Source organism: Lynx rufus, unplaced genomic scaffold, assembly GCF_022079265.1.
Source record: "Lynx rufus isolate CCGP_SWC_20201006 ecotype Redwood Valley unplaced genomic scaffold, mLynRuf1.p SCAF_9, whole genome shotgun sequence".
Taxonomy (NCBI): domain Eukaryota; kingdom Metazoa; phylum Chordata; class Mammalia; order Carnivora; family Felidae; genus Lynx; species Lynx rufus.
The window spans coordinates 56,075,125-56,102,377 of NW_025814897.1; the positions used below are offsets into that span (position 1 = coordinate 56,075,125).

Genomic DNA, 27,253 nt, shown 5'->3' on the forward strand with positions numbered 1-27,253 from the left:
CCCTCCCCCCGGCGCGCCGGCCTTGCCGAGCCGGCCGGCCGGCCTGGCTCCCCTCCCCGGCCCCGACGGGCGGGCGGGCTGCCCTGAGGAGGCGGGGAGGGGAGGGCTGGGCCGGCCGGCGGGTGGGCGACGATGCCGAACTTCTGCGCTGCCCCCAACTGTACGAGGAAGAGCACGCAGTCGGACTTGGCCTTCTTCAGGTTCCCGCGGGATCCGGCCAGGTAAGCGGCGGGCGCCGAGCCGGCAGCCCGGGCCCACCTCTGCGGTGCGCACTGCCAACCTCCGGCTCCGGGGCTGCGTGGGGAGTGGGCCACGGGTCGTCGACCCCAGCCTCGGTCCCAGGTGGGGAACGGGCCTGGAGCAGCCGGCCGGCGAGCGCCCGGGGACCTCGGAGCACGTGCGCCAGCGGGGGCTCGGCGCCGAGGGCACCACCCGAACCCAGAGGCAACTGGGGCGGCGCGCGGGCGGGATGAGCCGGGTTCTCGCCCTGGTTAGCTTGCTGGGTGACCTCGGGCAGGTCGCTTTCCTCTCTAGGCTTTAGTTTCCTCAGCTGTCAAAAGAGGGACTTGGATTCTGCGGTTGTGGTCACCCCAGGGCCCTTCCTTCTTCTTGCCACCACCCCCGGGACAGTGTTTCTTTTTAGAGTCCGGTCACCTTCTTTGGTCTCGTCAAGTCACAGTTACTTCCTCCATCGGGCTTGTTCACGGTTCAAATTCTGGCTCTGACCGTTACTCATTGTCTCACTTGGTTAATAATGGGGATAACGGAGGGTAGAGTGGGGGGATACGCCCACAGGCGTGGGAATTGGTATTGAAACCTCTTCCTTGAGTTAACCCACACGCTCTGGCGTCCGTTTAAAGAGTGATAGAGTAGGGACTGTGATAGTCGGAAGAATTTTCTCTGGCCTCTTCTTGTTCATTCGTTCATTTCAAACCAGTACTTACTATGTGCCGAGCACTAGTGTTAGGTGCTGGAAATTCAGATGTGAATGAGACAGTGTTGCTGCCTGCAGGAAGCTCACAGTCTGTTAAGGAGACATACGGAGGAAGGCGATTATAATATAGCACCCTATTTATTCCACAAATATTTATTGAAGGCCTCCTGTGTGCTAGGCGTTGCTCTGAGCATTGGGAGTATACAGGTGAACAAATCAAAGCCCCTGCTCTCATGAAGTTTACATTCTAGCAGGAAAATAGACAAATAAATATGTAAATACAGTATGTTCTATGGTGATAAATACTATGGAGAAAAGGCAAATGGGGGGGGTGAGAAATGAGTAGCAGGGGAGACACAATTGCTATTTTAAATAGGGTGGTCAAAGAAGGTCTCACTAAGAAGGAGAATTTGAGCAAAGACTAGAAGTAGGTGAGCAGGCCAACCATGCAGATACCTAGGGGAACAGCTTTCTAGTTTGTGGAAACGGTAAATGCGAAGTCAGGGCATGCATGTTACAGGTACAGCCAGAAGTACGTGGACAGTAGAGCTGGTTTAAGGAAGGAGGGAGAAGGGAAAAAATGAGACCAGAAAACTGTATGCATTTGTATAGTGGGGGCAAATTGTGTAGGCCATTGTAGGCCATGTAAAGCCCTATGGCATTTATTCTGAGACAGGAAGTCATCCAAGGGTTTAGAGCAGAGAGACTACTTGAAACAGGATGGGTGACTACTTGTTAAATAGGTTGTAGGGAAGCAAAGGCGAGACCAGGAAGACCAGCTAAAGGCAATTGCAGTAATCCAGGTTAGTAGAGGAGAAGGTGGTAAGCTGTTGTATTTGAGATACATTTTGAAGGTGAAGCCAACAGGATTTGTTAAATGGTTTAGATGGAGGTTGTAAGAGAAAAGGGGAAGAATGGCTCCTTTTTTTAACCTGAGCATTTACTGAGCTGTGGAAGACTGGGAGGAGCAGCTTTGGAGGAGGCATATTAAAAGTTGGTTTGGGACGTGTGAAGTTTGAGAAGCTTGATTGATGTGCAGGAATAGATGTTTTTCTTCATACCGTATCCAGAAACGAACTCAGAATGGCCCATATTTAGATCAGTAACCTAAATATTTTAGAGCTAAAACCATAAAAAGATAGTCTGGAATTTAGAGACTTTCAGACTAGAGATTGTAAATATGGGTTGTTCTGAGTTTATAGAGGGTATTTAAAGCCATGCTCTGGGGTTAGTAAAGGAGTAGGTCTGAGGATTGAGCCTTGGGGCATTCCTGGTATTTAAAGTTCATGCCGGTAAGGAAAACTAGCTCAAAGGAGTGAGGAATAGCTGTTGGGTTTTATGGGAGCAGAGTAGAGGAGCATCCGAATCTGACTGCGCCTTACCCCATTAAGCATTATCTTCCTTTTACCCAAATTGTAGCCCAAGAGCATTCCTGAGAGTTTATTTCATTTGCATAATGAGGGCGCCACTAGTTGATTCTGAACCATAGATCTTTTGTATCCATATACTATAGAGAATGCTCTTTTCATTACACTCCTTGGGAGTATAGGGGTGTACAGTCTCAAATTTAGAAGGAGTTTTTAGATCTAGTGCCATTTGGTCCCCTTTGAGAATCTAAGGTAAAGACTACTGGAGAAAAGACATAGACACAATTTTGCATTCCACTATCAAGGTATTTAAGGACCGTTTAGGGGCCCTGTGCGTGCCTGACAGGGGGGTCTTTGTTGAAACACCTCCTGCTTTGTGAAGGGACATTTAAGATGTTGTAAGGGGCCCCTGGGTGACTCAGTCGGTTAAGCGTCTGACTTCGGCTCAGGTCAAGATCTCACAGTTTTTGAGTTTGAGCCCTGCGTTGGGCTCTGTGCTGACAGCTCAGAGCCTGGAGCCTGCTTCGGTTTCTGTGTCTCTCTCTCTCTCTCTCTCTCTCTCTCTCTCTCTCTCTCTCTCTCTCCCCCTCTCTCCCCCTCTCTCCCCCCCTCTCCCCCCCCCCACTTGTGCTCTGTCTCCTTCCCTCTCTCTCTCTCTCTCTCAAAAATAAATAAAATGTTAAAAAAAATTAAAAAAAATAGATTTTGTAAAGCTTTGGTTCTTGTTTCTTCCTTGTATTGAGTGGAAACATGCCTCCCTATAATTTATGCTTTGGAGATCCTGGTTTTATTCCCAGGGTCACACTGAGCAACTCTGTGCCCTTTTCCGTGTCAGAGCCCTTTAAATATTTCAAGACCAAATTATGAACTTTTCTTAACTCTTTTAACATCTTTATCGAGATAATAATAATGCATATACCACCCATTTAAAATGTATATTAAATGCACTCTTAATATACATTATATTTTAACGCATATTACATATTATTCAGTATATATTACGTTATTAATTTTTAAACATTTGGTAAAATACATAACATAAAATTTGCCATTTTAAGTGTATAATTCAGTGACATTAATTACATTCACAGTGTTGTGCAATTACTATCTATTTCCAAAGCTTTCTCCATTACTCCAAGCAAAAACTGTAACTGTTAAGCAATAACTCCTTTCCTCTCCCTTCCCCACCCCCCCATTCATCCCATTTTCAGTCTTTGTGTGTTCTGTGTACTTCATGGAAATGGAATCATATAATTGTTCTCTATATCTGGCTTATTTTAGTGGACATAATGTCATCAAGATCCTAACTTTTTATCTAAACCAAGTCTTCCCATACTAAGGATTTCAAATTCTTCTGTATTTGACAGTTTCTCTTTTACTGTGCCCAGAGTTAATTATAATAAAGAAGTAGTTTTCAGAGGTGTGTATTAAATTACTAACAGTATTTTTAGGGTTATTTATAATTAGTTTTTTTCCTGTAAATGAGTCAGAGAAGGTTGATAAAAGGTGACATTGCTAACCTATTCTTGAAAAGTTAATATTGTTAACTAACAATAAAGATAAATATATTTAATGCTATTAAATAGTACATTTCCCATTTGTTATTTTTGTTACTTTGTTATTTTTTATTTTATTATTATTTTTAAAAGATTTTATTTTAAGTAGTCTCTACACCCAACATGGGGTTCAAACTCAAAACCCTGAGATCAAGAGTCACATGCTCCACTGACTGAGCCAGCCAGGTGCCCGTTTCCCATTTGTTATATTTATAAATTCCATGGACACTCTTATAAACAGCTATTTGAAGTAATTTAAAATTCAAAAGTGTAGTTAATAAAGGGCACAATGTGGAATTTCAAAATATAGTACCTTTTATTGGTTTAGAAAAAGTGGCATTAATGTGCTTTTTATTTTTTTATTTTAGTTTTTTTTAATAGTTGACACAGTGTTGAACATTAGTTTCAGGTGTACAACCTAGTGATTCAACAAGTCTGTACATTACACTGGTCCCACAGCTGTAGCTACCGTCTGTCACCCTGCAGTGCTGTTCTAATACCATTGACTATATTTCCTATACTGTACCTTTTATCCACATTACTTATGCATTTTTTTTTAACTATAAAATAATTGAATCAACTCACCTTAGGCAGGTGGTACGGAGAGCATAAATTATTTAAAATTAAAGTTAAAATTTTATTTATCAAAAAGTTATTTTATTTTTTTAAATTTACATCCATATTAGTTAGCATATAGTGCAACAGTGATTTCAGGAGTAGATTCCTTAATGCCCCTTACCCATTTAGCCCATCCCCCCTCCCACAACTCTTCAGTAACCCTCTGTTTGTTCTCCATATTTAAGAGTCTCTCATGTTTTGTCCCCCTCCCTGTTTTTATATTAGTTTTGCTTCCATTCCCATATGTTCATCTGTTGTGTCTTAAAGTCCTCACATGAGTGAAGTCATATGATATTTGCCTTTCTCTAATTTCATTTAACATAATACCCCCTGGTTCCATCCATGTAGTTGCAAATGGTAAGATTTCATTCTTTTTGATTGCCGAGTAATACTCCATTGTGTGTGTGTGTGTGTGTGTGTGTGTGTGTGTGTGTGTGTGTGTGTATCATGTCTTCTTTATCCATTCATCCATTGTTGGACATTTGGACTCTTTCCATACTTTGGCTGTTGTTGATAGTGCTGCTATAAACATGGGGGTGCATGTGCCCCTTCGAAAGAGCAAACCTGTATCCCTTGGATAAATACCTGGTAGTGCAATTGCTTGGTCGTAAGGTAGTTCTATTTTTAATTTTTTGAGGAACCTTCATACTGTTTTCCAGAATGGCTGCATTAGTTTGCATTCCCACCAGCAGCAAAAGAGATCCTCTTTCTCTGCATCCTCGCCAACATCTGTTGTTGCCTGAGTTGGTAATGTTAGCCATTCTGACAGGTGTGAGGTGGTATCTCATTGTGGTTTCGATTTATATTTCCCTGATGATGAATGACATGGAGCATTTTTTCATGTGTCGGTTGGCCATCTGGATGTCTTCTTTGGAGAAGTGTCTATTCATGTCTTGTGCCCATTTCTTCACTGGATTATTTGTTTTTTTGGGTGTTGAGTTTGATAAGTTCTTTATAGACTTTGGATACTAACCCTTTATCTGATATGTCGTTTGCAAATATCTTCTCCCATTCTGTCAGTTGCCTTTTAGTTTTGCTGATTGTTTCCTTCACTGTGCAAAAGATTTTTATTTTGATGAGGTCCCAGTAGTTCATTTTTGCTTTTGTTTCCCTTGCCGCCAGAGACATGTTGAGTAAGAAGTTGCTGTGGCCAAGAGCAAAGAGGTTTTTGCCTGCTTTCTCCTCAAGGATTTTGATGGCTTCCTGTCTTATATTTAGGTCTTTCATCCATTTTGAGTTTATTTTTGTGTATGGTGTAAGAAAGTGGTCCAGGCTCATTCCTCTGCATGTCGCTGTCCAGTTTTCCCAGCACCACTTGCTGAAGAGACTGTCTTTATTCCACTCGATATTCTTTCCTGCTTTGTTAAAGATTAGTTGGCCATACGTTTGTGGGTCCATTTCTGGGTTCTCTATTCTGTTCCATTGATCTGAGTGTCTGTTTTTGTGCCATATCAAAAACTTTTTTTTTTTTAATGTTTATTTTGAGAGAGCGACAGAGCGTGAGCAGAGGGGGGACAGAGAGAGAGAGACACAGAGTCCAAAGCAGGCTCCAGGCTCTGGCGTCAGCACAGACCCCGACACGGGGCTGGAACCCATGAATCACGAGATCATGACCTGACCTGAAATCGGACGCTTAATCAACTGAGCCACCCAGGCTCCCCTAAAGTTAAAAATTTTTTAAACTGCCTAAATCTGGATTGCCCCACGATGGCTTGACTAATGCCAAGGCTTGGCAGGAGCCTGGGGGCAGCTCATAGTGGGGCTCATCCCCAGACTAGGTGAAGGTACAAGGAGAGCTAATGAAATGCTTCTGTTACAGTGAGCTGAGCAATTGAAGCCCTCTTTTTGCTTCTCAGGCAATTAGCTCTAACTCACCCCTGAGGTGGCGAGGTCTTCCAAGGTTTTTATGGCAATTTAATCAAAGTTAATTGAGAGTTGATATACTCTGCCTTGTAAAATGTAGAAGAGTGGTTTTTTTGGGCACTCATGAAGGAGTGCCACAAAGTAAACAACTATTTCATAATGACACTGATGTTATTTGCCTTTTTCTTGCTCATTCTTTCAGGAGTGTGCAGTGGGGTTTCTGAGGGGCTACATAACATAGTAACGTCATTGCTCAGTAAGTTGTATGTTGTGTTTTCTAAGTATGATTATATAAATGCCAATGTTTGTAGGCCCTTTCTTGGAAATGAGTGAGATAAGCCTGCCACTTCAAGGGAAACAATTGAAATTCAAGCAGAAATGAGAATTTTGGAGAATTTATAGGCACCACTTTGAGCTTGACAACTCTAAAGCTTTTCTAATGAGATGAGTGGTGACATTGATAAATGTGACTTTTAAAATAAATTGTATAGTAGTCGTTTGCATAACTCACTGAACTGGTATTTTCCAAATTGACCAATTTGTGATTTTACAAAGACATGCACAGATAAAAGCTCTAGTCAAAGTGTAAGATACACCAAGATGGATTTCAATGTAATAGAGTGAGAAAGCTCATTGGTCTGGTTTCAGATTCCACATTGCAACTCATCTTTAAGTAACCACCACTTGGGGAGTTTTGGTGTAGTATCAAAGAACATTCACAGTAATATGGGTAAGGGAGGAACATTTTAATTACCTTTTTTAACTGCAGAGCAGTGTGGGGCCAGAGTTTCTTCATATACTTCAGCCAAAACCACATGTGACAACAGATTAAGATAGACATTAAGAAGATTTGCAGAGATGGAAAACAATGCCATTCTTTTGGCTAAATGTTTTTTGTTTGTTTTGGAAAATGCAGTTCTCTTTCTTTTTTTCTTCTTTCTTTCTTTTTTAGTTTATTTTAAGAGATAGCATGAGTGGGGGAGGGGGAAAGAGAGAGAGAGAATTCCAAGCAGGCACTGTGGAGTAGAGCCCAGTGCGTGGCTTAAACTTAAGAACCACAAGATCATGACCTGAGCTGAAACCAAGTGTTGGTCACTCAACCGACTAAGGCACCCAGGTACCACAAAATTTTTTAAGTTTTAATGAAACAGTTGACTAGTGTTCCTTGAAATATGTTTTTGGAAATGCTGCATTAGTAGAGAACTATCAAAGGGAAAATAAAAAAAACAAAAAGGCTGAATAGTACTGAAAAGGTGATTAAGATGAAGATAGAAAGTGACCATTGGATTTGGCAGGGTGGAAGTCATTCATAATCTTGAGCAGTTTCAATGGAAAAGGGATAAAGCAGAAGCCTCCTTGGAATTGATTGAGGAAAGAATGTGAGATACAGTGAAAATGGGCTCTAGTTTTGCTATGTAGAGGATCCAAGTTAAGAATTATTTAGATGAGATATACTAAGGCGTGTTTATGCTCGTGGTAATATAGTAGGTTAAATACAGGATGTTGAGAGACCATATACAGAGAGGAAGAGGAGTCTTCCCTGTTTGTGTGTGTGTACATACTCATACACATATGTATACATACCTGAATCAGAAAAGTTTCCTTCAAGAAATGATCTTTAAGATAAGATCTGAAGGCTGATCTTTGCATAGGCTTTCCTTAGCCAGGGAAGTGAAAAAAGACAAGAAGATACTAGGGTGAATAAACAGCATGGGGAACAACCCTAGGATAGAAGTAATCACAGTGCATTCATGGAACTGAAGTAAGGCATGTAAAGAGGCAGAGAGTAGAAGAGTGGTTCGATAAGATTGAAAGGTAGACAAGGTCCAAATTGTTCAGGGTCTTATGACAGGTAAGGAATTGTTTCTTTATCCTAAGAGTCATGAGAAGCCACTAAAGGATCTTAAGCAGGAAAGACATTCTGAAATTGGCTCTTTAAAACGTTTACTCAGCAGGGTTGCCCGGGGCTTAGTTGGTTAAGTGTCTCTCTTTTTTTTTTTTTTTTTTTAATTTTTAAAAATGTTTATTATTTGTTTTTGAGAGAGAGAGACTAGAGTGCAAGCAGGGGAGGGGCAGAGAGGGGGGGGAGAGACAGAATCCGAAGCAGGCTCCAGGCTCTGAGCTGTCTAGCCAGAGCCCAATGCAGGGCTTGAACCCACGAACCATGAAATCATGCCCTGAGCCGAAGTCAGACGCTTAACTGATTGAGCCACCCAGGCGCCCCCAAATGTCTGACTCTTGATTTCAGCTCAGGTCATGATCTCACCATTTGTGAATTCATACCCCACATCTGGCTTTTTGCCGACAGTGTGGAGCCTGCTTGGGATTCTCTCTCTCTGCCCCTCCCCCACTCATGCTGTCTCTCAAAATAAACTTAAAAAAAAATCAAACCCCAAAACTTTAAAACATTTACTCTCAGCATGGACAAGGTGTTAGGTAGAGAAAGGTAAAAGACCAGTTTGGAAGTTAGATGGATTTGGAGAGTCACTTCACCTGCTAAGGGAAAAGGCTATGGAGTCTGGAGTGCATGAACAGTGCCAGGGAGATTTAGGGAAGGGGAGACAGTGGTAAATTTGAGAGATAATTATACATGTGCCTAAAAGCATATTAGAGTGTGTGTGTGTGTGTACACGTTTGTGTGTATACACAAACATATGCATGTACATACATGTATATATGTAAAAAAAATTGTCACAAAAACTTTAATAACTTAATTGGTGTAAAACACACATGTACGCAGATGATCACCAAATCATAAGTGTGTGGCTTGTTGGATTTTCAGAGTGACGTGTTCATGAAACTTTCACCCAGATTTATATATATGTATATATATCTATATATATATAACTATATATATAACTATATATCTATATGTAACTATATATATGTGTATATATATATATATGTATATATAAAACTAATATCCCAAATTCTGTCTCCTCTGAGGCTCTCTAAGTCATTATCCCACTCTCCCTAGTCAGAGTCACTGTCTGACTTGACACAATTAGGTTAGTTGGTTACTAAGAATAAGGGACAGAGTGAAGGAATCTTTTATTGATATATGACATATATAGAAAGTGCAAAATTAGTAGACTGGAACGTGATGAATTTTTTTAAATGTTTATTTATTTTTGAGATAGAGAGGGAGACCGAGGATCCCAAGCAGGTTCTGCACTAACGGTGCAGCCCTGATGTGGGGCTCAAACTGACGAACCATGAGATCATGACCTGAGTCGAAATCAAGTCGGTAGTTTAACCGACTGAGCCACCCAGGTGCCCCAGAATTTGATGAATTTTTATAAAATGAATACCCAGGTAATGTTTGAGATATAGAACATGTTTCTACCCAGAGAAACCCATTGGAGATCCAGTGCCTAGAGTTTTTATTGGGATCTGGTCACATAGACACACTCTGCCTAGCATATACTAAAATTCTAGACTCCCAGAAGGAAGGCAGATGTTCAGTATGAATCATATTGTTTGCACAGTCCAAGCACAATGAGCCACCTTATCAGTTAGGGAAAGTTTTATGTCAGTGTAGGGAACTGCTTGTTAGCCAGATTTCCAGGCACAAGCCAAAAGGCCATCCTTACAAGCAGGCCTTTATGAAGATAGCAGTCTTGGGCCTGCTATATTAAGTTTTTTCCTGCATAATCACCATAGGTGAGTTTTGCCTGTTCTTTTTTTTTTATTTTTAAATGGCATCTGATTTCTTTCTTATGTATGTATGTATGTATGTAGTGTCTATACCCAACATGGGGCTTGAACTCACAAGAGTCACATGCTCTTCCAACTGAGCCAGCCAGGCACCTCAAGTTTTGTCTGTTCTTGAACTTTATATAAAAGGAATCATGGCATGTACTCCTGGCTTATTTTGCTCAGCATTATGTTTGTGCGATCTAGCTAGTTCATTCATTTTCATTGCTGAATAGTATTCTGTATACAATAGTATATTACAGTTTATGCTCTTTACTGTTGACAGGCAGTTTTTTCACTTTCTTATCAATCTTTGGTATTATCTCTTTTGCATTGTAGTCATTTTTGCAGGTATGTAGTAATATTTCGTTAATGGTTTTTATTAGTATTTCCCTGATGAGATTGAGCCCTTTTTTTTCCATGAACATTTTTTTCGTGTGTATTGGCCATCTGGGTAACCAGCTTTTTTTAATGTTTGTTTATTTGGGGGGGCGAGGGAGGGGCAGAGAGAGAGGGAGACAGAATCCGAAGCAGGCATCGTGCTGTCAGCTCAGAGCCTGATACAGGGCTTGAACCCATGAACTGTGAGATCACAATCTGAGCTGAAATCCAGAGTCAGTCACTTAAGCAGTTGAGCCACCCAGGCACCCCGATCTGGATAACCTTTTTATTGTAAGTTACTTTTCCAAGTTTCTTGCCCATTTTTATATTGGGTTGTCAAATTTATTTGTAGGAGTTGTAAAGATATAGTTTGGATATGAGTCTATTGTTGGATATACATAACACAGATACCTTCTTCCATTTTGTAGGTTGCCATTTTGCTCTTAAATGGCTTCTTTTAATGAAGAAAAGTTATTAACTTTAAAGTAGACAAATTAGGCCTAGGTGGCTCAGTCGGTTAAGTGTCTGACTCTGGCTCAGGTCATGATCTCACTGTTCATGAGTTTGGGCCCCGCATTGGGCTCTGTGCTGACAGCTTGGAGCCTGCCTCAGATTCTATGTCTCCCTCTCTTTGCCCCTCCCTTGCTTATGCTCGCTCTCTCTCTCTCTCTCTCACTCTCTCAAAAATAAATAAATAAATATTAAAAAAAATAATAAAGTAGCCAAATTAATTCATCTTTTGGTTTAGAGTTTGTGCTTTCTGTTGCCTTCTTTAAATTATCTTTGTCTTGGCCAAGGTAATGGAGATAGTCTCCTGTGTTATCTTTTAGCAGCTTATTGTTTTACTTCCATAGTTAGATCTACAGTCTACTTGGTATTTATTTTTGTGTATATGATACAGAAGTAGGGGTCAGATTAATTTTTTTCATATGGCTATTGAATTTACTCAGCACTATTAAATATTTTTTTAAAGTTTATTTTGAGAAAGAGAGGGAGAGAGAATCCCAAGCAGGCTCCACATTGTCAGCATGAAGCTTGATGTGGGGCTGGATCTCACAAACTGTGAGATCATGATCTCAGCTGAAATCAAGAGTTGGACACTTAACCAACTGAGACACTCAGGTGCCCTGACTCAATGCTATTTGTTGTAAAAACAAAACAAAACAAAAAAATTTTGTCTTTGCTGCTGTGCAGTGCTACCTTAGTCTTAAGTGTCCGTAGCTCTCCATTTTGTTTCATTGTTTTATCCTTGTCCCAATACCACACTGTCTTACTTAAGCTTTATAATAAATCTTAATATCTGATAGTGTAAGTCTTTCAACTTTTTTTCTCACAGTTATCTTAACTATTCTTAGTCCTTTGAATTTCTGTATAAAAAGTTTTAGGGGCGCCTGGGTGGCTCAGTCGGCTGGGCGTCCGACTTCAGCTCAGGTCACGATCTCGCGATCCGTGAGTTCGAGCCCCGCGTCGGGCTCTGGGCTGATGGCTCAGAGCCTGGAGCCTGCTTCCGATTCTGTGTCTCCCTCTCTCTCTGCCCCTCCGCCATTCATGCTCTGTCTCTCTCTCTGTCTCAAAAATAAATAAACGTTAAAAAAAAAAATTAAAAAAAAAAAGTTTTAGAATTGCCATTTCTCTCTCTCTCTCTCTCTCTCTCTCTCTCTCACACACACACACACACACACACACAGACATTCAAAGAGACATGCACAAAAGAACTTGTTGGGATTTTGATTGTATTGAATCAGTAAATCAATTTAAGGAAGATTGATATATTTAGAATTCAGTGTACTAATCCATGAATTTATCATTTATTTAAGTTATTTAAAAAATCTTTTTCAGTTAGGGGCATCTAGGTGGCTCAGTCGGTTAAGCGTCCCACTTTTGGTTTTGGCTCAGGTCATGATCTCATGGTTCGTGAGTTCAAGCTCTGCATTGGGCTCTGCTCTGACAGCTCAGAGCCTGCTTGGGATTCCCTCTTCCCTTCCCTCCCCTCCCCTCCCCTCCCCTCCCCTCCCCTCCCCTCCCCTCCCCTCCTTTCTCTCTCTCTCCTGCCTCTCCCCTCCCACTTGTGCCCACTCTCTCTCTCTCAAAATAAATAAATAAACTTAAAAAAAATTTTTCTTTGTTACAGGTCTTGCACATCTTTCACTAGATTTACTTCTTGGTGTGCTCACTTCAGCAGCACATATACTAGATTTACTTCTTGGTATTTGATGTGGAAGACAAGATGTAGTTAATCGGGCTTTCTGCCCAATCTATTCTTGATTGAATCTGAGTGCTTGTGGTATAGGAAAGCTGTCTCAACTTAGTTCAGAGATCATACAGACAGTAGTATTCTGTATGGAAGGTCTCCAGAGATGTAAGAATTAAACAGCTGTAACAGTATGGCAAATTATTTTATAGTAAGACAGTTTTTATACTAAGTATTTGGATGTTGAAAGATGAAAGTTTATGAAATCATATTGCACAACTGTGCAAAATATTAAAATATGGACATCTTAGGCATCATTGCTGTGCAATAATACTTGGTTGAATGAGAAGCTATACTATTTAGGTGTGGTTTTAGTTTCAGTTAGATAATCAACATTTCACCATGGTTTTACATATTCAGAGTGGAGGGAATTAAGTGTCAGTGTGTGTGTGTGTGTGTGTGTGTGTGTGTGTGTAGGTGTGAACTGTAATGTTAAGACATAATATACTATGATGTGATTATAAAATGAATGTGTTTTCAGATTTGTGACTCTTTGTGACAGAATTTTTATTCCTAGAAACTTGAGAAATAAAGAAAGATCTAGTTGTAACCTTTAGCAAATTACTTCATATTTCTGTGCCTTCATTTCTTCATCTGCATAAGGGGGATAATGTACCCCTTTTGGAAAGGACATAGAACAGTGTCTGGCTCATAGCAAGTGCTTAATATGCATCATTGTTGTTTTTGTTTTTCTGCAGATATGTAGGTACCAAGAGGGCATGGACTTGGTCTGTTCATTATCTTCAATACCTTCTGTGTGCTAGATTGTGTAGGAACAATCCCTGTAGTCCTGGAGTTTACAATCTACATATCTTACAGTCTGTACATATTGTAGATAATAAGTTATGTTCATAATAAGGCAAATTAACACAGGCATCATGCTCCTGTAAGAAACTGTAATTATTTATAAAACATCTATTTACTAATTTTTTGCAATGACATTGTTGTTTCATAACCTTATTTTTTTTTTTTCAATGTTTTTTATTTATTTTTGGGACAGAGAGAGACAGAGCATGAATGGGGGAGGGGCAGAGAGAGAGGGAGACACAGAATCGGAAACAGGCTCCAGGCTCCGAGCCATCAGCCCAGAGCCTGACGCGGGGCTCGAACTCACGGACCGCGAGATCGTGACCTGGCTGAAGTCGGACGCTTAGCCGACTGCGCCCCCCAGGCGCCCCTGATAACCTTATTTAAGTTGAAGTCCCAAGGGAGTGGGTTAGGCTGTTGACTTCATGGTTGTGCAACTTTTGCTTGAACTACTGATAATTGATTCCTCTCTGGTGCTAGGATGTGCTGAGAATTGAAAGACTCAGGTTTAAGTTCTAGTTTTGCTGCTGATTTTGTACATGACTCTGAGCAAGTTATTTCTTAATCTTGTCTATAATTGAATGTATTAAATGATTTCTAAGGTTTCTTCCAGCTCTCATTTTGTTTTCAGTCATCTTCTCCAAATTACATCATGTTCTGCAGGTAGAAGGGAGCAGGAATCCATTGTCCATAATATTTATTTGTCTTATAACTGAATACTAAAATTTATTTATTTATTTAAAAAAGATTTTTTTTTCATGTTTATTTTTGAGAGAGACAGAGAGACAGAGCATGAGCAGGGGAGGGGAAGAGAGAGAGGGAGACACAGAATCCTCAGCAGGCTCCAGGCTCTGAGCTGTCAGCACAGAGCCTGACTTGGGGCTCGAACCCACGAATCACGAGATCATGACCTGAGCTGAAGTCGGACGCTCAACCGACTGAGCCACCCAGGTGCCCCTGAATACTGAAATTTAAACGGTGAGCTCATATTTCATAATTGGTTTTATTTTGGTTTTATTTATAGGTGCCAGAAGTGGGTGGAGAATTGCAGGAGAGCAGACTTAGAAGATAAAACACCTGATCAGCTAAATAAACATTATCGATTATGTGCCAAACACTTTGAGACCTCTATGATCTGCAGAACTGTAAGTAATAGAAGGGCTTGGGGTTTTTTTGTTTTCTCTCTCTCTCATTCACTCAGTATCTGGTTGGCAGTGTAAATCTGTATCTGTTAATGTTGGAGTGTATTCTTATATCCCGCCACTTTTTTTTTTTTTTTTTTTAAAGATGAAGACAAATTTGGAGCTGAATAGTATCTAATTTGTTCTTAAAAGCCTGGTATTTTTTTTAACCCCTCTGTTTCTGATGCCCCATTACTACTCAACAGAGGTTGCCCTTTTTACATTTCTTATGCAGCCTTCAGAAAATTTCATTTTTTTATTTTTAATTTTTTAAAGAAAATTTTAGATGATTATAAAAGTGTTTGTTTAAGGTAAAGTTTGTGTTTTTATTTGGAGCAGATTCTCCAGAGCTTTTTTTATGAGTGAAATCTTTATCAAGAAATGGAGCTCTTTGTTTTCATGTTTTGGTATGTACTGGTAGAACCAACCCTTAATTTTTATGTGCAAGTTACAACGAGAAGAAAATTGTATACTTAATGTGAAAAATAATTTCTTTCAATAATTTGCAATTTCGTATCAAACCTGGATCTCTCAAGCTTACTTCTGTTAACTATGTGAATTTGGCCAGGTCACTTTCCCTTCTGGGTCCCGAATTCTAATAAGAAGATTAAACCAGATAATTTCTGAAATCTAAGATTTTTAACCCTCTGTGATTCTGTTATTGCTATGACTTAGACAAACAGGGCAGATTTGATTGAAATGAAGCAGATTTGAAACACTTAAACTAGGGAGACAGTTTTGTTAAATAATATCTTCTTATTTAGGTGTAACTAATGTATCATCTCAGATATTGGGATAGACATAAACTTGATTTGAAGATACACTATATATTGTTATGCAGCAATTTATTTTGATATTTTTTTCAGATACATTTTGCAGAGGCATCAGAAAACTAAAGAATGATTGGGTTATTTTATTTCTCAAAATTAATTGAAGCAGATACTTGTGAAGTCATTGGGAGGTGAGCCAATTCCGGTTCAACAGTTTAATCACAAATATTTGAGGGATATTTTTGCCTTGTTTTGTTAAGAGGGTAATAATGATCAACCAAAATAGGGGATTTTGTATGTTTAAAAGGCAAACTACTTTTATGTTCTTGACATTAAGTAAAAATATCCCAAATTATTATTTTAAATACACAAGCCATAATGCATTTTTATTTAATAATAAATATGGTCTCTTAATTACATAATTCCAATAAGATTGTTGTGAGACATGTAAAATTATAGTTCACTCATATTCTTGTTTAGTCAGAGCATAGGACAGAAAGATGAGCTATTTTTGCTTTTTAAATTTCCACAAGATTCTTAAATCTTGAATAAATTAATGCAAATGCGAGAAAATGTTCTCTCTACCCATGATATCTGTATCTAAATGTTTGAGAGTTTTGACTTCATTAGTTTGGCATTGAAGGTCTCATCAGTAAACATTCATGGCTAGTTCCACTGAAGCCAGATACTATCCTTGATGCTAGAGTAAGGTCACTGCTTTATGCTCAAACCTTAATTCAGCAGTTGAAGATTAAATCTTGATACTGAGTTAAAACTATCCTGCACATAAATTGAAAATAGCTCTTTTTGGAATGCATACTTATAAATAAATATTTCTAAATAGTAACATGTTTTTAATTCATGTTCTGTTTTTCGGTCTGTAATTTGGTTTGTAGCAAATTGATGTGAATTTAAGAAATTCATTAAGAATGTTTTATCCCTCCTTATTTAATAATTGGTAAGATATCAAGAGTGGACTGTATATGTTTGTGTCTGTTGTGACATGTTTGCTAAGTGGGAAAGATGAGATGTTTGGGGTATAGTATAGTTTTTGCTCCCTTCAGTGATTGTGTCACTGATCAATCTCTGATTCAGACTTCCTAACAGACTCAGGATAATTGGCCCAGCACTAGAAGCTGAGTGGCATTGAGAAACAGATTTTCTTTTTGTTTTTTATGAGGCATGGGGGTGATCTAGAAAATGAATCTGAATAGAAGTACTTCCCAAATGTGTTTAACAACTCTTTAGATAAAACTTGAGATAGTGTGTTCCCTTTAGTTATATATTTTTTCTTCATATCATCCTAATCTTCCTTCTCTGGATGAAAAAATATAGATAGGAGTTGTTATTTTTGTTTGGCATATACTTTGAACATGCTTTAATAATCAGCTTTGAAATAATTGCTGCTCCCAAGAAAGCTTTTTATTTCTTTTATTTTTCTTAAAGTTTATTTATTTTGAGAGAGAGAGGTGAGGGGCTTGGGGGGAAAGGCAGGGAGAAAGAGAATCCCAAGCAGGCTCTGCACTGTCCGCACAGAGCTTGACCCAGGGCTCAAACTCATGAACTGTGAGATCATGACCTGAGTCGAAATCAAGAGTCGGACGCTTAACTGACTGAGCCACTCGGGTGCGCCCAAGAAAGCTTTTTAAAAAGAAGAGTATTTTGTCTTTATCAGTGCAGATCTGTGAAGAAATTAAAAGACATTGTTTCTTTGACTAGCTGGGATGAACATATGCAGTTATTTATCTGTTACTCTTCCTGTTAATAAAATTCTTGTCCCTACCCGACCTCTGGGTTGGCTGCTGAAGACTGTCAACATCTAAGTATGCATCTAGCGTCTAGCCAGGTTGGATTAGGTTAACGGGAATTAGGATAGAGAATGGTCATCCTTCAGTGATAAGAACATTAGAATTAGAAATTTAGAAATACCTAGTTTAGTGTTTGCAGAAATATGATTATATATATCATGGTATGAATGAATTCAAGTGGCACATGAATCAGTTTTTATTTTAGGAATTTCACAATATGTGTTAAAAATATAGCTCATGAAAATCATTATTTTATAGTTTTTATTGCTTAAGACAATGCTGACTTAAAAAGTCAGTGGATTATGTGAGAGTGCAGATGGTGGTATGCAAGTGTTATCATTAGTATGTGAATAATTTCAATTTGGGAAATATGGTCTAGTTCAACACTAGAAATTTATTCAGAAGAGGCAACTGAGGCCCAGAAAGGGAAAGTATTTGGCTAGGATCTCACAGTGAGTAACTGGTAGAATTTGGACTAGTTCCTAGGTCTCCTGGGTCCCACCAGTCCATCGTACCTTGATACTTCTCAGTAATAGTAGTGAAAAGTGGATAGAACCACGGGGAAAGTAGGGAAGAATTAAGAACATAGAAAGGGATAGATTGAGAAACTCTTGTGCCTGCTGTAGATTTGGTGGGCTCATGGAAGAGCTAAACAGTGAAGTAGCTGGGAGGATGAATTATAAATATATATGCAAAATGCAAATATATCTTATTTTTTATGCTTACCATGAACTTCGTTCCTTAATTTAAAATAGTAAGATTGCCAGAAGGGCAAAAACAAAAAGAGTTAGAAATAATACCTGATCTGGACGGACATCATCATTCTGCAAGTCTCTACACTTTAGAGCTGGAGTTGAAGGAGTACTGGGGAAGTCATTAACATAGCATTTTCTTTATGTGTAATACATTCTTAAGGACTGTCTCTGAATTAACACATTTTTCTTTTTCAGAGTCCTTATAGGACAGTTCTTCGAGATAATGCAATACCAACAATATTTGATCTTACCAGTCATTTGAACAATCCACATAGTAGACACAGAAAACGAATAAAAGAATTGGTATGTCAAATGTGCTTTTGGCTTTCCCACCCCCCGTAATACTGTGAAATCAAATATAGATGCATTCATCTTAAAATTGAACCCAAGTTACTCTCTATTTCCGAAGGTAACATGGGAAATAAATGCTGTGGTTATTATTGAAGAAGGATGGATGTAAGATGATTAGTGTTTAAATTGGAAAATTGTTCTCAAATTTAGCCAGTTGATACTCATTGACTTGGGCCAAAGTGTGCTGTTAATTATAGGCCACTAGCACATTCCCTTCCTGGGAACAAAACAAAACACTACCTTTTCTTTTGTAGTGAGGAAAGTGGAACTGAGGGATATTTCCAGAATTCAGGACAAAGGGATAAAGAAAGGGAAAGTGTGAAAGTTAAGACATGGATACTTTTACCTAGAGATAATGGTTCCGTCACTATTAAGTACTGACAGTGTCAGAAAAAGCTTTTTAATCTCTGTTTATGACATCATTTATGCATGTTTTCATGTTCCGTTGATACCCTTTAGTTCTAATAATTGAAACCTACCACTTTTTGTTGATATTAGGTGAACAAAATTAAATTAATCAAGGCTCTTCAGTCCATGACTTTCTGCCATCATTGCCACCAGCAAGACCCTTATTTTGTTTATTATTTTTTCTCTTCCTTCCATTATTACCATTCCCATTTTCTCCCCCTCCTTTTGGTATCCATGTTAATGTATTTAATATTTGTCATTTTAGTCTACCTACTGTGTGCTTTTTTAAGACAACATTTATCTCATTTTCCTCATTTTTTCTTTGTTTACCTTTCATATTTAGATCTTTGATCCATTTGGGCTTTGTATGTATGGTGTTCAGTAGAGATCTAATTTTATTTTTCTCCTTACAGAGAATCACTTTTCTCAATATGGTCTGTTAATCTGTCCTTTCCTTCACTGGTTTTAAGGTGCCACCCCTGTCATATACCAAGTTTCCATATATGCACAGTGTTTCTGGGAGCTCTGTTCTGTTTATTGGAAAATGTGTTTGTTCACATATGTACCACCGTTCACAACAGTACCACATATGTACTGCTTTTATTACCATGGCTTTATAATTTATCTTACTTGCAAATACAGTGGTTTCTTAACTCTTCTTTTTCAAAATTGTCTTAGCTACTTGTGGACCTTTATTCCGCCATATGAATTTGAGAATTATTTCATCCAGTTCTTCTAGAAATTTCATTGGGATTTTCAACACAAATGCTTTGGATTAACATCTTAAAATATTAATTGGTCCCACCCATAAACAGAAAAAAATAGCTTTCAGGTAACAGCAGCCATTGACCAGACTAAATACTAGTTCTTTGAATACACTATTAACATACTTTAAGGAGTGCAGAAAGTCAAAAATTTGAAAAAACTTTAGGGTTTTTGCTGCAGTTTTTTAGAAGAGAACAATGTGTACATTCCTTAAATTACTTCCTAAATACATTATGGCTTTTGTTGGTATAGGTTATGTATTCTGGTTGAGATTGTTTCCAGCAATTTTGAAGAACTAATTTTGGTTAATTCCTACTAGTCTTTGGAGTTTTCTATGAAGTTGATTTTATCATCTCCAAATAAGGACAAATTTGCCTCCTCTAATCCTCATAATTTTAATTTTTTCTTTTGCTTGTGTTACTGTTTAGTCAGGATCCTGAGAAGTGCTGTGTTGAACAGTCCCAGTAATGTCACAGATGATATGCTTGCCTTGTTGCATTAAGTGTGATGTTTGTTGCTGATACTGTTAAAGAGGGTTTTTTGGGTTTCTTTTATTTGAGACTGTGTGTGTTAGTGAGGAGAAGGGCAGAGAGAGTCTTAAGCAGTCTCTTTGCTCAACGTGGAACCCAATACAGGGCTCAATCCCATGACACTGGGATAATGACCTCAGCCAAAATCAAGAGTCTGACACTCAACTGACTGAGCCACCCAGGTGCCCCTGATACTGTTTTTATCAAGTTAAGGAAATTCCTTTCATTCCCTTTTAGTCCTCATATTCCGAATTTTTATCATAACTTGTTGAACTTACCAAAAGCTTTAACTGCATCTATTGAGTAGAAAAATTCAGGTTTTTTTAATGTAGTGAATAGCTGATGGATTTCTGGTGATGAACCATCTTTGCATTCCTGTGATGAACCCTAACTGATTGCATTATCTCTCTTCATTTGTTTGATTTAGTTGGTTGATATTTTATTTAGGATTTTGCATTTATAAGTGTTGTCCTGTAATTTTCTTTCATTGTACTCCTCTTATCCACTTAATGATGTCAGGGTTCTATTAGCCTTATAAAATTAGTTGGATAGTTTTCCCTTTCTCTCAGATTTTCTGGAAAAACTTGTATAAGGTATATACTCTCTGCTCATGAAAGTTAAACCATAAAACCATCAGAGTGCTTGGGGTGGGTGAGGGAATATTTTGTTTGCAATTTTGATTCATTTATTGGTTTTCTCTTGTATTTCATTTGTTTTTAAGAACTGCATATAGGATTTTGGAGCGCTTGTGTTTTTCTGACCCTAAGATTATTTAAAAAAAATTTTTTTTAATGTTTGTTTTTTAGAGAGAATGACGGAGGGAGGGAGAGAGAACTAGCAGGGGAGGGGCAGGGGGAGACACGGGATCCGAAGCAGGCTCCAGGTTCTGAACTGTCAGCACAGAGCCAGACATGGGCTCGAACCCATGAACTGTAAGATCATGACCTGAATCAAAGTCGGACGCCTAACTGACTGAACCACCCAGGCATCCCTGATCCTAAAATTATTTTAATATTGTTTGCAAGGAAATCAGTTAGTATTATCAATGATTGTTGCATTGTGATTTATTTGGTTTCATCTTGATTTGAGAGATTTATTTTTTGGCTCTTTTTCTGACTTCTTGAATGTTTAGCTCATATTTGTATGTATTCACAGTTATAAATGTCTAAGTGTGTTTTAGCTGTATCCCATAATTATAGACATGTAGTGCTTTTGTTGATTAGTCAGGAGTGTTTTGTAAATTCCCCTGTTCCTTTAACATAGGGTTATTTTTGTTTTTAGTTTCCAGGCATGGGTTTATTTTTTAAAACCATTTTGTAGCTTTTATTTTGTAATATTAAGTTATTAATAATTCATGGAGTATATATGTAGTCTGTGTGATATTGATTCTCTCTAGTTTTTGCATTTGTTATTTCTATTGAAGTCTGATGCTAGCCTAATTCTTGTTACTTTTTAGATGATTTGCTTTTCTCCCTCAAAGTCTTTAGTATTTTTTCTTTATATTTGACATTTTTAATTTTGCTAACCTGTGTCTAGATGGTTTTTTAGTTATCCAGACTGACACCTTTAAGTTCTGAGAAATCCTCAGTTTTTATTTCTTCATACATTTCTTTCCCTCTATTTATTTATTTGTTTTTCTGGAATGTCTCCTAGATGAATGGTGACACACCACTGTAGTTTTCCACATCAGCTCTCTTCTTAGCCCTACGTACCAGGAGTGAGGAGCTCAGCCACTTCCCATCCTCCAGCTACCATTTCCCTGTATTCTGCCCCTTGGGAACCTCAAATACCTTAATGCAGACATACTCTTATAGGTTTGCCATCCTTGTAACTGTAGTTCATGGGATAAGGAGGGAATGTTCTAGATGGGCTAGCCTTCTGATGTTTCTTGTTATCAGTATCATGTTCCTATGCTGCCTAGCAGGTACCCTTCTAACTCAAGCTGTCACTGGTAGTGCTCCTTGCCTGCTCCTGAATAGTAATGGGGTGGTTTGTGGTTTAAGCATTGCAGTGGCTTAGAGGAAGAGAAAGGACATAACTGGAAAGTTCTTCCTCAGTTTAATCCTGTATGTACTTGGCCCTCTATGCTGTATGCATCCATTTCTCTTCCATACTGGTACTGTGTTACTTTCTGCTTCCCAGGGAATTCTCACAGCTTTTGTGTTAGGTTCTGGGATCCAGCAACTCTCTCTTACGTGGCATCCCCCAGGAACAAATTGGAGGGGACATGATTTGTGACCCCTTGGATTTGACGCCAAGCACCATCCTGTACTTTCATGCCTTTTATTAGCTTTCAAACACTTGTAACCCAAAGTTAAGTTGATTTAAGTATAAAGTAAGTTAAGCGATGTATTCTTTCTCCTCAGTGTTTTTAAAAAAACTTAAATAAATAAAGTTTGTTTATTTATTTTGAGAAAGTGAGAAAGCGGGGAGGGCAGAGAGAGAGAGAATCCGTGCTCTCAGCATGGAGCTGGTGCATGAACCCGGAGAGCATGACTTGAGCCAAAATCAAGAGTAGGATGCTTAACGGAGTGAAGCACCCAGGCACCCTGTCTCCTCTAGTATTTTATTATGAGCTTGGAATCATTAGTAAATTATTTTTCTGGTTTTTCTGTCATTTCTATGTTTGAAGAATGTATTCATTGTAAGGAATTTATGCTTTCGAAGGAATTAAATTTGAGTCACAGTATGCTTTTTACTTATGAATCTACAGTGATGTGCTAGAGTTCAGTTTTCTTAAAGGTGTTTTTTTTTTTTTCTTCTTCTTTTTTCTTGTCACTTAGAGTGAAGATGAAATCAGGACACTGAAACAGAAAAAAAGTAAGTGATAGTGTTAATGACTGAACTTCTGAATGCCTTTTAAAAAGGCCTTGACCTGGTAAGGACAAATAAATATGTTTTATGTCCAAAACCTACCGTGAGAGTGATGTAAGAGTGTGGTAGGCATTTTCCTGTGGTCTGGAATTGTCTGTGAGACAGAAGTCTTAGTTTAGTTTCTTGATTGAGTGCTACTGTGCCATGTACTTGGCCGCTTCCCTACTAGCTGTGCTCTTGGTGTGTGGTGGGGTGGCAGGCACACAGTGTCCCCGTGGAGGGAAGGAAAGGCAGCAGTAAAGGACAAGAGCAGAATCTTTGTCCACCCGATGTGTGGTGCATCATAAGTTCTTGATAAATGTTTAAGGAAAAGTGCTTTGAGGACACTTAGCCTAATAGAGAGTAGAGGTCACAGTAGCCTTTCTGCAGGTGCTGATGCCTGACCTGTGTCACCAAAGGATGAGGGCTAGTCGTTGTTTTTGTTTTTGTCTATTACTACTATTATTCCTCCTTCTCGGTCTCCTCCTCCTACTGTGCTATTATTAATATTATTTTTATTAACATAACTGTTTATGTTAAGTCTTTAGGTGCTTTACTTAGTTCATTTAATTCTGGCAGTAGTCCTGAGGGAGTCAGGCAAAGGAGGGAGATGTATTCTGCGCAGAAGTAGAGTAGCTTGAAACAGGGTGCCTGATTTGGAGAATTATACTCATTTTGTTGTTAGAGCTTCTAATATCCTATGATGATTAGAAAATGAACCTAGAGGGGACCACAGGGTCTAGGACTTGCAAGGTTGTGTATATGACTATGGGCAGGACACTAACCTCAGAGGCTCAGTTTTTCAATCCATGTACAAAGAGATTTGGCTAATACTTCTAGTAGTCTATTATTTGCCCTAAAAATTGCGTCAATATACCTTATGTTATGTTGGCTTATATAATTCTCATCTCCCATATTAAAGTGTAGCTTAATGATTTCATAGAAATTGCATTAGCATGGACCTTGGAACCAGACAGGTTTGGATTTGAATTTCACCTTCATCCTTTTAACTACATCTGTGACCTTGGGCAATTATTTACTTTCCTCATTTGTCAAGCGGGATTGATAGCACCTGCCTATAGAGGGAGTAATGTGATACATATAAAATGCCAACACAGTGCTTCAATAAATATTAGTTCTCTTCCTCTTTTTCCTGAGGGCACGGACCGTTACTGGTCTGGACGTGTTTTATGTGACGTGCCTTGTTAAGTTTGTAAGAAATCGTTCCTCTCTTATATGTAACATTTACATGTAGGATTAAAATCTCTGTATACAGTTTTTGTCTCCACTAGAGTGTGTCTTATTTTAACCTCTGTATCCTAGTCTGTGGTCCAGTAGGTACGTTGTGAATGTTGAATGGATGAGCTCCTGAATTTAAATATTTAACCAATCAAAAACATGATTTTTTTTGTTTGTATCATTCCTCATGAGCCTGTTTATAAAATTGATTCTTTGTTTTCCAGTTGATGAAACTTCTGAACAGGAACAAAAACATAAAGAAATAAACAACAGCAATGCTCAGAACCCCAGTGCAGAAGAAGGGGGTGAAGAACAGGATGAAGACATTTTACCTCTAACCCTTGAAGAGAAAGAAAACAAAGAATACTTAAAATCTTTATTTGAAATTTTAATTCTAATGGGAAAACAAAACATCCCTCTGGATGGGCATGAAACTGATGGACTCCCAGAGGGTCTCTTTACCCCGGATAACTTTCAAGCACTCCTGGAGTGCCGGATAAATTCTGGTGAAGAGGTTCTGAGAAAGCGCTTTGAGACAACAGCAGTTAACACATTGTTCTGCTCAAAAACACAGCAGAAGCAGATGCTAGAGATCTGTGAGAGCTGCATTCGGGAGGAAACCCTCAGGGAAGTGAGAGACTCCCACTTCTTTTCCATCATCACTGACGACGTAGTGGACATAGCAGGAGAAGAGCACTTGCCTGTGCTGGTGCGGTTTGTTGATGAGTCTCATAACCTGAGAGAGGAATTTGTGGGCTTCTTGCCTTATGAAGCTGATGCAGAAATTTTGGCTGTGAAATTTCACACCACGATAACTGAGAAGTGGGGATTGAACATGGAGTATTGTCGTGGCCAGGCTTACATTGTGTCCAGTGGATTTTCTTCCAAAATGAAAGTTGTTGCTTCTAGGCTTTTAGAGAAATATCCCCAAGCTGTCTACACACTTTGCTCTTCCTGTGCCTTAAATATGTGGTTGGCAAAATCTGTGCCTGTTGTGGGAGTATCTGTTGCATTAGGAACCATTGAGGAAGTCTGTTCTTTCTTCCATCGATCTCCACAACTGCTTTTAGAGCTTGACAATGTCATTTCTGTCCTCTTTCAGAACAATGAGGAAAAGGGTAAAGAACTCAAGGAAATTTGCCATTCTCAGTGGACAGGTAGGCACGATGCTTTCGAAATTTTAGTGGACCTCCTACAAGCACTTGTTTTATGTTTAGATGGTATAAATAGTGACACAAACATTAGATGGAATAACTATATAGCTGGCCGAGCGTTTGTACTCTGTAGTGCGGTAACAGATTTTGATTTCGTCGTTACCATTGTTGTTCTTAAAAATGTTCTATCTTTTACAAGAGCCTTTGGGAAAAATCTCCAGGGGCAAACCTCCGATGTCTTCTTTGCAGCCAGTAGCTTGACTGCAGTACTGCATTCACTGAATGAAGTGATGGAAAATATCGAAGTTTATCATGAATTTTGGTTTGAAGAAGCCACAAATTTGGCTACTAAACTTGATATTCAGATGAAGCTCCCTGGGAAGTTCCGCAGAGCCCAGCAAGGTAACCTGGAATCTCAGCTAACCTCCGAGAGTTACTATAAAGAAACTCTAAGTGTCCCAACAGTGGAACACATTATTCAGGAACTGAAAGATATATTCTCAGAACAGCACCTCAAAGCTCTTAAATGCTTATCTCTGGTGCCCTCTGTCATGGGACAGCTCAAATTTAATACATCGGAGGAGCACCATGCTGACATGTACAGGAGTGACTTACCCAACCCGGACACACTCTCAGCTGAGCTGCATTGTTGGAGAATCAAGTGGAAACACAGAGGGAAAGATATAGAGCTTCCATCCACCATTTATGAAGCCCTGCATCTGCCAGACATCAAGTTTTTTCCTAATGTTTATGCATTGCTGAAAGTCCTATGCATTCTTCCTGTGATGAAGGTTGAGAATGAACGCTATGAAAATGGGCGAAAGCGTCTCAAAGCATACCTGAGGAACACTTTGACAGACCAAAGGTCAAGTAACTTGGCTTTGCTTAACATAAATTTTGATATAAAACATGATCTGGATTTAATGGTGGACACCTATATCAAACTCTATACAACTAAGTCAGAGCTTCCTACAGATAACTCAGAAACCATTGAAAATACCTAGGAGACTTTTAAAGTAGGCTTTCTCTTATGTTTGATATTTGGAAAAATCTGTAAGAAATTTGAAAACATCTTACGGAAAAGCTGTCAGGTATACGTAGGCCACTTAATCACTGAATATCTTGACCTGTTGACCTCCCATTGAGTACATTAGCCATTGATAATCTGCCTATTTAAATGGCCCCCGTTTGAACTCTTATGCTTTGGAGACATAACTGTTCTTCCAGAAGATAGCGTTGAAAGTGCCACATTACATTTCTGTGGGATCTCTGCTAATGGCACTTGGGAATTGTTTTAGTTAAGTCATTTTAGACATAACATTTATTATCACTGGATCCAGTTGTCGGGTATTGAGTTATCAGTTCTTAGAAGAACTAGATTTGGAAGAGGTGTGGGAGAAAGGAGTATATTTTATAGAATGTTACAGTGAAGCTCATGAGTGACCTGGAGTGTTAAGTATGTTAAAAATCTGTAATGGAGATTTAAGGGAGTTATCAGACAGCTAGAGAGAGAGAGAGAATGGAAAACATGTGAGCTTGCAAGGATTTCAGTGTAGATTTTGTCTTTATCAAACGAACTTAAAAGAACAAGTTACAGTTAGAGTTTGAATGGGCTAGCCTGCCATTGTCGGTCCACATTGGGTTGTTGCTGTTTACATTCCTTTGTTGAGCCTACATCTTCATAAGCTTTTTAGCAGGTATTTGTTGAACACCTCTGTTTCATGGTCAAGACAGGATCAGAGGCCGTGGATACTGACAACTGATTTGTCTGTTTTCCTCTGTCTTTTTCCATGACTGTATCTACTGCCTCGTCTTGATTTCTAAACAAAACCTGGAAAACCTACAAAAATAAGTGTTTTGTGGTTTACCTAGGAATAATACAGAAAATATTACTGTTATTTTTGGTGAAGAAAATCAATTTTGTATAGTTTATTTCAACCTAAATAAAATGTGAATTTTGTTTAAA

At 38.8% G+C, this 27,253-nt stretch overlaps 1 protein-coding gene across 3 annotated transcripts; it reads left to right on the top strand.

Moving 5' to 3' along the window:
• The first annotated feature begins 59 nt into the window (after positions 1-59).
• On the top strand, positions 60-27,253 carry THAP12 (THAP domain containing 12). 3 transcript variants are annotated; one of them, XM_047071039.1, is made up of 5 exons: positions 60-221; positions 14,498-14,618; positions 18,183-18,290; positions 22,825-22,861; positions 24,358-27,253. In XM_047071039.1, the coding sequence occupies exons 1-5, from the start codon at positions 133-135 to the stop codon at positions 26,289-26,291; spliced, it is 2,289 nt and encodes a 762-aa protein (XP_046926995.1). In that variant the 5' UTR covers positions 60-132; the 3' UTR covers positions 26,292-27,253. The 3 variants fall into 3 exon arrangements, with proteins under 3 accessions (XP_046926995.1, XP_046926996.1, XP_046926997.1); XM_047071040.1 differs by lacking the exon at positions 18,183-18,290; XM_047071041.1 differs by lacking the exon at positions 22,825-22,861 and having other exon boundaries at positions 24,358-24,440.